The sequence below is a fragment of the Carlito syrichta genome, unplaced genomic scaffold, assembly GCF_000164805.1.
Source record: "Carlito syrichta isolate Samal-C Ts95f unplaced genomic scaffold, Tarsius_syrichta-2.0.1 Scaffold309173, whole genome shotgun sequence".
Classification (NCBI taxonomy): Eukaryota; Metazoa; Chordata; class Mammalia; order Primates; family Tarsiidae; genus Carlito; species Carlito syrichta.
This window is the reverse complement of record NW_007253269.1, coordinates 426,143-436,676: the sequence shown is the minus strand read 5'-3', so window position 1 is coordinate 436,676 and position 10,534 is coordinate 426,143. Positions and strand designations below refer to the sequence as shown.

The 10,534-nt window shown below is 52.1% G+C and overlaps 1 protein-coding gene across 2 annotated transcripts in view; it reads left to right on the top strand.

The window, feature by feature from the left end:
* Positions 1-4,242, top strand: part of OGDH (oxoglutarate dehydrogenase) — a 32,446-nt gene extending 28,204 nt beyond the window's left edge. For both annotated transcript variants that reach the window (XM_008066874.1, XM_021717013.1), the window contains 3 exons: positions 2,333-2,496; positions 2,697-2,851; positions 3,049-4,242. In XM_008066874.1, the coding sequence (XP_008065065.1) occupies positions 2,333-2,496; positions 2,697-2,851; positions 3,049-3,169 (440 nt within the window). In that variant the 3' untranslated portion in view covers positions 3,170-4,242. The remainder of the gene's footprint in view (positions 1-2,332; positions 2,497-2,696; positions 2,852-3,048) is intronic.
* Positions 4,243-10,534: the final 6,292 nt, after the last annotated feature.

Below are 10,534 nucleotides of genomic sequence, written 5' to 3'. Positions count from 1 at the left end.
AAAACAACAAAAAAAACTAGCCAGGCGTGATGGCACACACCTGTAATTCCAGCTACTTGAAAGGCTGAAGCAGAAGGATCACCTGAGCCCACCAGGTCAAGGCTGTGGTGACTGTGAGCATGCCACTGCACTCCAGTCTGGGCAACAGAGTGAGACTCCAACTCAAAAAAAAAAAAAGAAATGCAGCTGTTTTTTATGTTGGGTTTTACATTCTGCTGCTTTATTTACTTATTTATTTATTTATTTAGAGTCGGAGTCTCACTCTGTTGCCCAGGCTGGAGTGCAGTGGCATGCTCACAGTCACCACAGCCTTGACCTGCTGGGCTCAGGTGATCCTTCTGCTTCAGCCTTTCAAGTAGCTGGAATTACAGGTGTGTGCCATCACGCCTGGCTAGTTTTTTTTGTTGTTTTTTTAATTTTTATTTTAGAGACGAGGCCTCACCATGTTGCCCAGGCTGGTCTTGAACCCGTGGGCTCAGGTAATCCTTCACCTCCACCTCCCAAAGTGCTGGGATTACAGGTGTGAGCCACAGTTCCCAGCTTGCTAAATTTATTAGTTCCAACAGTTTTGATGTGATCTTTAGGGTTTTCTGCATGTAAAATCATATCACCTATGAACAGAGATAATTTTACTTTATCATTTTTAATGTTGATGCCTTTTATTTCTTTTTCTTGCCTCATTGCTTTGGCTAGAACTTCCAGTACTATATTGAATAGCAATGGCCAGAGTGAACATTTTAACCTTGTTCTCTTGATCTTGGAGGAGAAGATTTCGGTCTTTTTCCAGTAAATATGATGTTCACCATGAGTTTTCAACATATGGTCTTTATCATTTTGAGGTCGTTTCCATCTGTTCCCAGTTTGTTGGGAATTTTCATTGTGAAAGAGCCCCCTGTTTTGAACATGGTTTCCTCAAATAGGCATTGTGTCATTGTTCTCTTGGGCACCATTCCTAGCCCTGTCTATCTGAATATTTTCTTTTGTTTTTTAAATTTTTATTTGTACAAATTTATGGGGTACATGTGAAATTTTATTACATGTCTACAACATATAGTGATCAACTCATGATATTTAGAGTGTCCATCACCCAAGAAGAGTACAGTAAGCCTCCCACATACAAACAAATTCTGTTTGGGGAGCGCATTCATAAGTCCAGTTGTTTGTAAGTCCAATAGAGTTAGCCTAGGTACCAACTAACACAATCGGCTATATAGTACTCTACTCTAATAGGCTTATAATACTTTTTATATAAATGATACATAAGCACATAAAACATTTTTAATCTTACAGTATAGTACCTTGAAAAGTACAGTAGTACAGTACAGTATGACAGCTGGCATACAGGGCAGGATGTTACTGACTAGAGGAGGGTACAGTAAAGTACTTTAAAATACACAAAAGCACAGCCACTTATAGAGGATGTACACACGTGACAGTGTACACCAGACACATGAGCTGACTTATGTGATTGAACATTTTCCATTTGAGGGTTCACACTTGAAGGTTTGTATGTAGGGGATTTACTGTACATTTCTGTTAACAATAATCACCTTACCCTCCTGTCAAACAGCAAATTTTTTCCTTCTATGTGTTTGCACCCTTTAACCCACTTCTCTTTATCTGAATGTGTTCTCTGTGTCGAAAGTTTTTATAATTGTAAAATTGTGAGCAGTATGGACATGGTATGTGGGGTTTTGTTTGTTTGTTTGTTTTTTGAGACAGGGTCTTTTAGGCTAGAATGCAGTGATGTGATCATAGCTCACAGCAACCTCAAACTTCTGGGCTCATCCTTCTACCTCAACCTCCTGAGTAGTTGTAACTGCAGGTGCACACCACCATACTAAGCTAACTTTTTTATTTTTTTGTAAAGACAGAGTCTCGTTGTGTTGCCCAGGGTAGTTTTGAACTCCTGGCCTCCAGCGATCCTCCTGACTCAGCCTCCCAAAGTGCTGGGATTACAGGCATGAACTGCTGCACCTAGCCTACATGGAATATTTTCATATACTTACTTGTCCCTGAAGTCTGAGACAAGCTGTTTTGAAAAATAACCTGGTGTCACTTGATACCCAAAGCTGGCAGTGTCTCCTATGTATTTGTTACATATCATGTGCTTTTCAGAGTGCACTCAGTCTGCACAAATACGTAGGCATCGGAGGCTGGCAAGGAGGAAGCAAATCTAAGCCAAGAAAACTGCATGTCCTGATAGCAGCTTGCAGCACAACCCTGTCTCTTGGGACCCTCTGCTCATACACAGCAGCAGTGGAGTGGGCCCTGGAGAGCTCTTGGCCATGTCCCTGAGAGAACTAGCCTGACCGTGGAAATTCTCTTGTAGGAACTCACTTCCAGCGAGTGATCTCGGAAGACGGCCCTGCGGCTCAGGACCCAGAGAATGTCAAGAGGCTTCTCTTTTGCACCGGCAAAGTCTACTATGACCTCACTCGAGAGCGCAAAGCACGAGGCATGGTGGAGCAAGTGGCTATCACAAGAATTGAGCAGGTGAGGGCAGGTGGCACAGCATCCGGGTGCTGGTGTCCCTCTTGCGAGGTGTCAGCACCCTGGTGCCCTCACAGAGCATCGTTGACTGTGATGGGACTCCCAGGTCCCTGGCTTTCCCTGCCTGAAACACCAGCTTCCCTCTGCCCAGGCTTGCCTGCCCTTCCTTTGGCCTGACCCCACCGTCCTCTGCTGTCTCCTAGCTGTCGCCATTCCCCTTCGACCTCCTGCTCAGGGAGGTGCAGAAGTATCCCAATGCGGAGCTAGCCTGGTGCCAGGAGGAGCACAAGAACCAAGGCTACTATGACTATGTGAAGCCAAGGCTCCGGACCACCATCAGCCGCGCCAAGCCTGTCTGGTGAGACCTCAGACCCTTCCCTCACTCAGCTGGGGTGTAGGAGAGGATGACACGAGGCCACTTGACCATTGCCCTCACTGCTCCCTGTCTCTCTCTCTGTTTTTGTTTCTCTGCTTCTCTGTTTCTTTCTCTCTCTCTCTCTGTCTCTCTCTCTCTCTCTCTCTCTCTCTCTCTCACGCTTGGTCCCTCTCTCTCAGGTATGCCGGCCGGGACCCAGCGGCTGCTCCAGCCACCGGCAACAAGAAGACCCACCTGACGGAGCTACAGCGCCTGCTGGACACAGCCTTCGACCTGGACGCCTTCAAGAACTTCTCGTAGATGCCGCCTAGGGTTGCTGGGGCCACTGCCCTCTCCACGTCCATGACTGCCCTCGCTTCTCAACTAAAGAATAGTGCCTCAGCGCTGCCACACTCTGCCCTTCCTGCTGTGCCGCACGCCTTCCCTCTGCTCTCATAGGAATTAGGCTGTTGTGCCCCTCGAGTGCTTGGCTGCCCACAGGCCAGACACTGCCCAGGCTGTGCTGACCTCTGTCGAGCTGAGCCACTTTCGAGGAGGCGCTGGGGAGCAGGAGGAGGAATGGGAGACATCCCCACAGGATGTCTCTGGGGAGGGTCAACTCTGACCATGCCCCTTCCCACCAGTGTCACTCCTCGGGGTAGACTGGACCTTGTGTGGCTTCCTGGTGTGCTGGCAGCCCCTGTCACCCAGCAAAGCACAGGCTCCTGTATTTGGGAGTAGGGTAGCTTCATCTTGGGGCTGAACCTTAGAGTCCACAGAGAGCCCTGGAGTCACACCTGGTCATGGCTGGCAGAGGTTTCCAGGATGGGCCTCAGCTATGGAGTGACCTGGTATGACTCAGGGCAGCTGGCAAGAGAGAGCTTTGTCTGGCACAGAGTGGGCAGTATTGGGCTCTGTGAGGTCTGTTCTCTGCTGTCCCTCGAGGGTCCCGGGCTGTGTGTGGGGCCAAGCATGCTCCATCTACCCCACCTGCGGCTGGGCAGCACCTGGAGCCCACCGGGTCTGTGTGTGGCCAGGAAGCCCCACTTAGGTCACCACAGCTGCTCCGTCTTGGTCCTGCTAACCCTCTACCTCCACTCGCCTCCTCGCTGGGCCTCTCCCTGCCCCCCACCACTCTTTTTTCTTTCTGCTACTTCCCTTTAACCCAGTGGAGACTTTCTGATGCATCATTTTCTTTGCTGTGCCAAAGCAGGTCAGGAGAGAAAGAGGAGGGGCGGGTGGTGAGGGACAGGCCATAGCCAAGGGGCCAGCTGCCCTTCATCTGTCACTCTGACCTTCATAGGGACAGATCTGATTTATTTATTTTGGTTAAGAAAAAAGGAACAAAAACTTTGCATTGCATTGGCTTGACCCATAAACTAAGTTATCCATGGGCCTGTCTGCTGTGTCTTTCTGTCTGTTCCGCCTTCTCGTCTTAGAGGCTGGGGCTGGGCCAGGCTTAACCCGTCCCTCTTGGACGGGGAGCAATGACTGTCACCTGCCCTGCTGCACAGGGTGCCTGGGCCCATGCCGCACAGGCTGAGGGCCCCTTGCCCTCGGCCGTCCACACGCACCCTCGGCCATCCACACACTCCCTCGCAGGCAGCAGCCGTCATCATCAGCATGACATGGGCTGCCATGCTGTGCTTGGGTCTCATTTCCAAGCTTTCCCTGCCCTTGGGTTCTCTTCCCTACTCCACCTAAAAAAATGTATTTGAGCCAGCATGCCTGTGGCTCACCTGAATTACGTGTTAGTTATAACGTGTCCCCCAGCCAAACAGCTCTTCCAACCTGAAGATAAGGCCCCCGCGTCAACACGTGCCCTTAGTCTTCCCTGGCCAAGAGCCCACTGTCTCCGTCCTGCGGCAAACCAGGCATTGGCCTCCAGGGGGCAACCGATCTCACCACTGAGGAGGAGCTCAGGGCAAGGAAGGCCTGGGTGTGGGTCCCCAGTCTCTGACCACCACCCTGCTCTCTAGGCAGCGTCTACCGGGTCCCCCGTCTTGTCTCACCTGCCAGTCCCAGGTGGAACAGGTCCTGGGTCAGGGTGAGGAACTGCCCAGAGTTGTAGAGACACTACTGTGTGTGTCTGCCCATGGCCAGTGCCCACCTCACACCCGACAGTCCACCAGGGGTGGGAGTTGACGAGAGCTTTATGGAAACTACCTTTTGCCTGGAGGGGTTTTTGGCGGTGTCCCACATAGAGGGAGTTTACCATTGATAACTACCATTTGCTGTGTCCTGTTCTCCTGTGTCTGGGTGGTGAGCCAGGTTTTACCGTTTCACCACATTCCAAAACCTTCTGGACAAATGACTGTAGGGTGGACTGTAGCAAGGGAGCCTAGGACTCACCTCTAGCACCTCCAGGCTGGCCAGGGAGGCAGAAGATCTGGGTGAGCAGAGCCCGAACTGGCTCAGAGAGGCCTGGGAGCACTTCGCAAAGCGTGAGGCTTGAGCTGGTTCCTGAAGTGGCTTGGCAGAGTGACCCCTCGGTCACCAGCCATAGGCCCTTCTGGCAGTAGTTACCACAGGAACGGGCACGGCATCTCTGGAAACTCGGAGTACGTGGAGGTCTCATTTCTCTGCATGCAGGTCTGCTGCCCTGAGCACCCAGCAAGAATGGGGCTCGTTAAAGCTTGGCAGGATGAGAGACAGACCACACTGGACCAGGTGCTACCGCCAGTGGGCTCTTAGTGCTTGTGTCATGGCAGGGATGGGGAGGAGCTCACACATGCTGTCATACAAATGGTTCCCTGGTTCGTTCAGTTCTGCTTTAGGTTTAAGCAGTGTAGGGAGCATCCTGTGTGTTTATACAAGACTTCATCAGGACCAATGTGTGTGCACATGTGGACATGTGTGAGTGTGATGCAAGTGAACATGAGCAGAGGGGTTGGGTGGTGACCTTGGGGTAGTGACACAGATTAAGCGGATTGTGTGTGTGTGTGTGGTGAGATGGGGGCTGCAACACAGTGCTGCCCAGTCTTGGCCCTGCCCCCTCCATGCCCCTCTCTCCACGCCTGGCTCTGGGTGAGCTGAAGGGAAATGCGAACTGGTTTTTAGGACAAGGGGGTCCTGCCCAGTCGGTGAGCAGCTTGGCCCCTGTGACTCGTCCCCGAGGCTCCTGAACTTTTGTTGATGGGACAGGACAGATGGGGACATCAAGAACAGTCCAACCCATATCATTGTCAGGTGAGAATGGAGTCCAGGCTCGATGTGGCTTCCTTGTGCTTTTCTGGATGTAAAGGACACAGTACCTGAGCTAGATAGGGAACAAGGTGGTGAGATTGTCAGCTTGCTCCACCAGGGAGGGAGCTGTAGAACCAGGCAAGAGCTCATACTTCCCCAATGGTGACACCTGTGCCACTACCAGTGACAGGTGGGATGGGGAGGGCCAGGGCTAGAGGTTAGGGCCTCACGAAGAGGAGCATCGCCAGCCCCATGAACCCAGTGTGGTCTGAGAGCCAGTGTGCCCAGGGGCAGCTGAATGATGGGCCAAGGTTTCACTCCATTCCCAGGTTTGTGCAAATGTGTCCACAGTTGAGGAGGAGGCTTCAGGCACCACTGGGGTGACTCGGAGGCCCTAAACCCACATTCCTTTTCTGGAAACAGAGACTTAGAATAAATGTCCAGTGTTAACTTTAGTCCTAACTTAAGTGCAGTAGTGAGCTTTCTGTTGGGATGGTATTCTATTGGGATTGCACTGAACAAAAATGGTAGAAAATTTCCCTGTCTAGGATTTTATGATCCTCCTACCAGCAGGTCTCCACTCAGGGACCCCTGCTCTGCTGTCTCTGGTGTCTGCTGTCATGTCTGGCTTGCTCAGTTCCCAAAATAAGTTATCGGAAGCCTGGGCAATAAAGACCTCATCTCTACAAAAATTTTAAAAGCCTGGCATGGTGGCGTGCGCCTATAATGCCAGCTACTCAGGATGCTGAAGTGGAAGGATCTCCTGAGCCCAGGAAAACTGTGATTGTGCCACTGTACTCTAGCCTGGGTGACACAGTAAGACCCTGACTTTTTAAAAAAATTATTAGAGGCTTTCCTAAATAAGGGCCAGAATCTGAGGTCTTCTCCAGGACACTTAAAAGGTCTGCCCCACCACTTCCATGGTCTCTTCCCCCCAACACCCAGCCTTGTCCATCTCCCTACACTTCTCTGTCCTTTTTCTATGGCCTGTATCACCATCTATTGAGCCCCCTAGCTCATGGGCTCAGGCCTCCAGGGCTCAGTTCACGGGCGGAGGGGGAGTGGCTTGTCAGTCTTGGGACCTGCATAGATTCTGCCTCTTCTACAGCTCTCCTTTGGGCAAAGGTGGACCCCAGGTGGGTTCTGGCCTGCCTTTGAATACCTCTGGCCTGGGCACCCTGAGCTAGGTCTTTCCCTGCCTGGACCTCTGCCCTAACTAAGGATCCAGCTCTGATGGGGAAAAGGCACCCCATGCCAAAGGAAGCAGGGTTATTCCATCTGTGCTGGGCCTCCTATCTCATTTTTCTGCTCCACTGGATCCTGAAGTTTAGCCTGAACAGAGTTTAGCACCTAAGTGCAATCGAGGCTCTGGGCTGTGGATTCAGGTACAGTTTTGCCTAGTTTGGAGTTAGCATAGCTGCAATGCTCCAGAGGCCAAAGAAGGAGTGCAAACAGCTTTTCGTGTCCGGGTTGGCATGTCCAAAGCCCTGGTGGTCCATGGGAGTAGATGTTACCTGCACCCAGATGTGCTGGAGGGAAATGCGTGGCGTTTAGAAATCCAGGCAAGATAGAAACAGGTGGAGGGAAGACACATCAGGAAGGCTCGCGCTCCACTGCAACATGGGACGGGGAGAGAGCAGGTCAGGGGGTATGTGGATTTGAAGGCTTTGTGACAATTTGGTGGAAACGTCAGGAAGGCCATTGGTTGTACGAATCCCAGTAGGGAGGGCTACTCTGGGTCCTATGAGTCATCTGTGGGTGGAGGTCCTGGCTCTGGGGGAAGGACTAAAACAGTAGGGAAGGATGGGGCAGGGCCAGGGCAGCTGTGCAGGGGCTGAGTCTAGATTTCCCAGGGCTCCTTTCTCTCCCCTACCCGCCACCAGGTCTTGTCCCCTATCTAGGCTTTTCTTGTCGGCCGTGCCAGTAACCTGGCAGTACCACTTGGCATCCTGTACCCCTCATCCCTCCCCCGCTGCTGGGACTGTGCCAAGGGTCTCCTGCTGGTCTCTCTCCAGGATGTGGACCATCTTGTTCCTGCAAAATGATCTCCTTCAAACTCAGATTGCATCCTGTCTGTCCCCTGTAGAAAGCCAATAGCTCGCCTTTCCCAGAGGATCGGATTGCTCCAGGGGCCCTCCTGCCTCCCCACCGAGGCTCAGGCTGCTCATCGCCCCGGCAGTCCTGGAGAGGAACTGGGCACCCCTTCCCGGTCTCTTCATTCCCTCTATCAGAAGTCCCTTTCCGTGTCTTGTCTCTGGAACTTCCTCCCTTCCAGCCTAGCCCATCACTCAGGAGCTGTGTGTCCCCACCTGATCACTGGCTTGTTTGGTGTCCCACATGTTGGCTGCAGTGCCTGGCATGGGGGACTCCCAGGATGAAAGGCCACTTGTCTATTGAATGTTCCCTCTGTTGGAGGGATGGTGACTAGAGACTGGGCGGAAAGGTCGGCCATAGGTAGGAAAATGGAAGAGGCCATCCTGGGGGGAACCTGTCATGTCTCCTTTCCACAACTCAACACCGCAGCCCCCTGGACCACAGTGAGCCAGGTCCTGCCTGGGCTTCCCAAAGTTGGGATGGTGCCAAAGCCCCAGTCCCCACACGTCCAGGACATATTCACTAACAGTCAGCACTTGCTCTCTGAGGTTCAAGGTACTACAGAGGTTGTGTTGATTTTGTGAGTTGTAAGAACCTTCTCCGTACCCCCTCACTTAGTGCCGGTCGCTTCTGCTTCCCTGAAGAGACCTCCCAGAGTCTGATCACTGCTCTCACTCTCCCAGAACCTCACTTCTCAAATGCCCCTGGTGGTTTCCTGCCTCAAAACCAGCTCTGCCTCTGTCATCCTGTGCACTTCCCACACCCCAGTCATTTTTACTCAGCCAGAAGAAAAATGTGTGACATCGCTTTGTTGCTTTGTTTGTAGATACCCCTACGGTCACCCAGCGAGGAGTTAGGATTGAGATGTTGCGTTTCAGTTACTGAACAAGCCCCAGTTACTCCCTGGTTAGCAGTGTTAACTGGTTGGTCATTAACTTTTTGAGGGTGCTGGCAGATGTTAGGCAGTGGTAGAATGGAACTAAGTAAGGAGAAGGAAGGTACATCCTTGCCTTCGAAAACCTCACAGGGAACTTCCTCCCTGCCAGCCCAGCCCATCATTCAGGAGCTGTGTCCCCACCCAGTTGCTGACTTGTTTGGTGTCCCACATGTTGGCTGCAGTGCCTGGCACAGCGCAGGGACTCAACATACAACAGGACGGCAACATACAACACACACACATGTGTATATACAGACAGATTGCCTATTCTGGACCAGACATTGAGCATGATTCATTAACAAGGCATCACAAGGCACACACAGATGAGGACAAGAAAGTGGTGAGAAAACTGGCCAAGAACATCAGGTTAACCTAGGAAACTTCCCAGAGGGGAGAGTCTTCAGCAGATCTTGCCATGAGGCGGGCAAGGTTTGTTGTGGGCACTGCAGGCGGGAGGCCGTGCCATGGCTGTGGGCAGACTCTTGGCCAGCTGGGAGAGCACAGGTCACTTGTCATCCTACATGAAGGCAATTAGGTAAGGGTTTGCGGGTTGAGAAAACTCCCAGAACGTGGGAAGGAACTTGGGTCTGGATCATAACTGTTGCAGTGATTGTGCGTAGCTAGGGAAATGGAGAGAGAGTAAGGGGTAGAAGCAGCCTTTGATGGGTCTGGATCTGATTGGGAGGGAAGGGAAAAGGGACAGCCAGGGTGGCCTCCAGGAAACGTAGGCTTGGAAAGGGGGTGGGTGCTGTCCTGGGAGGGATGAGAGCTCCACACTGGACATGGCCGTGCAAGGCACACTTCGCTGGGCCAGGATTGATGGAGGTCCCAGATCTGCAGCCCCCACTCACAACTGTGCATGCACTCTGCTAAAAGGGCTTGCACAAGGAGGTGAAGGCACTTCACTGGCAGGCATTGAGGGACAGAGTGATTGACCAGCAGGGTCCAGGGGAGGTGGGAAAGCTGGTACAAAGACCAAGGCTACCCTTGGCTGGACAGTGGCCCTGGAGCCAGCCACACTGTCCATCAGCGCACACCCACCCTTTCAGGGTGGCCTGCAGCATCCCCATCAGCCTGAGGCTGTCACCAGCCCTAGCTGGGCTGACTGTATTGTTTTAACTGGGATGGTCAGGGAGGACCTCTCCAATCTGGCAACAGTGAAGCAGAGACTCAGAGTAGGTAGTCATTCCCAAAGGAAGCTTGGAGGCCCTGTCAGAGAGGTCAAACCTATTTTCAAAACGATAAGAACGTGTGTGCCTTTGGATCTGCATGGACATTTGCACTGATGTTGAAAAGGCAGCTGGGCCGGCAGAATCCGCATGCATTGAGCACCAAACTGAAATTGTCATCATATTGTTCTCCGCCATGCCTTCACAGGAGCACTGAGAATGTTTCACTTAAGAATGTCCTTGAGCCGGGCTCAGTGGCTCAGCCTGTAATCCCGCACCTTTGGGAGGCTGAGGTGAGTG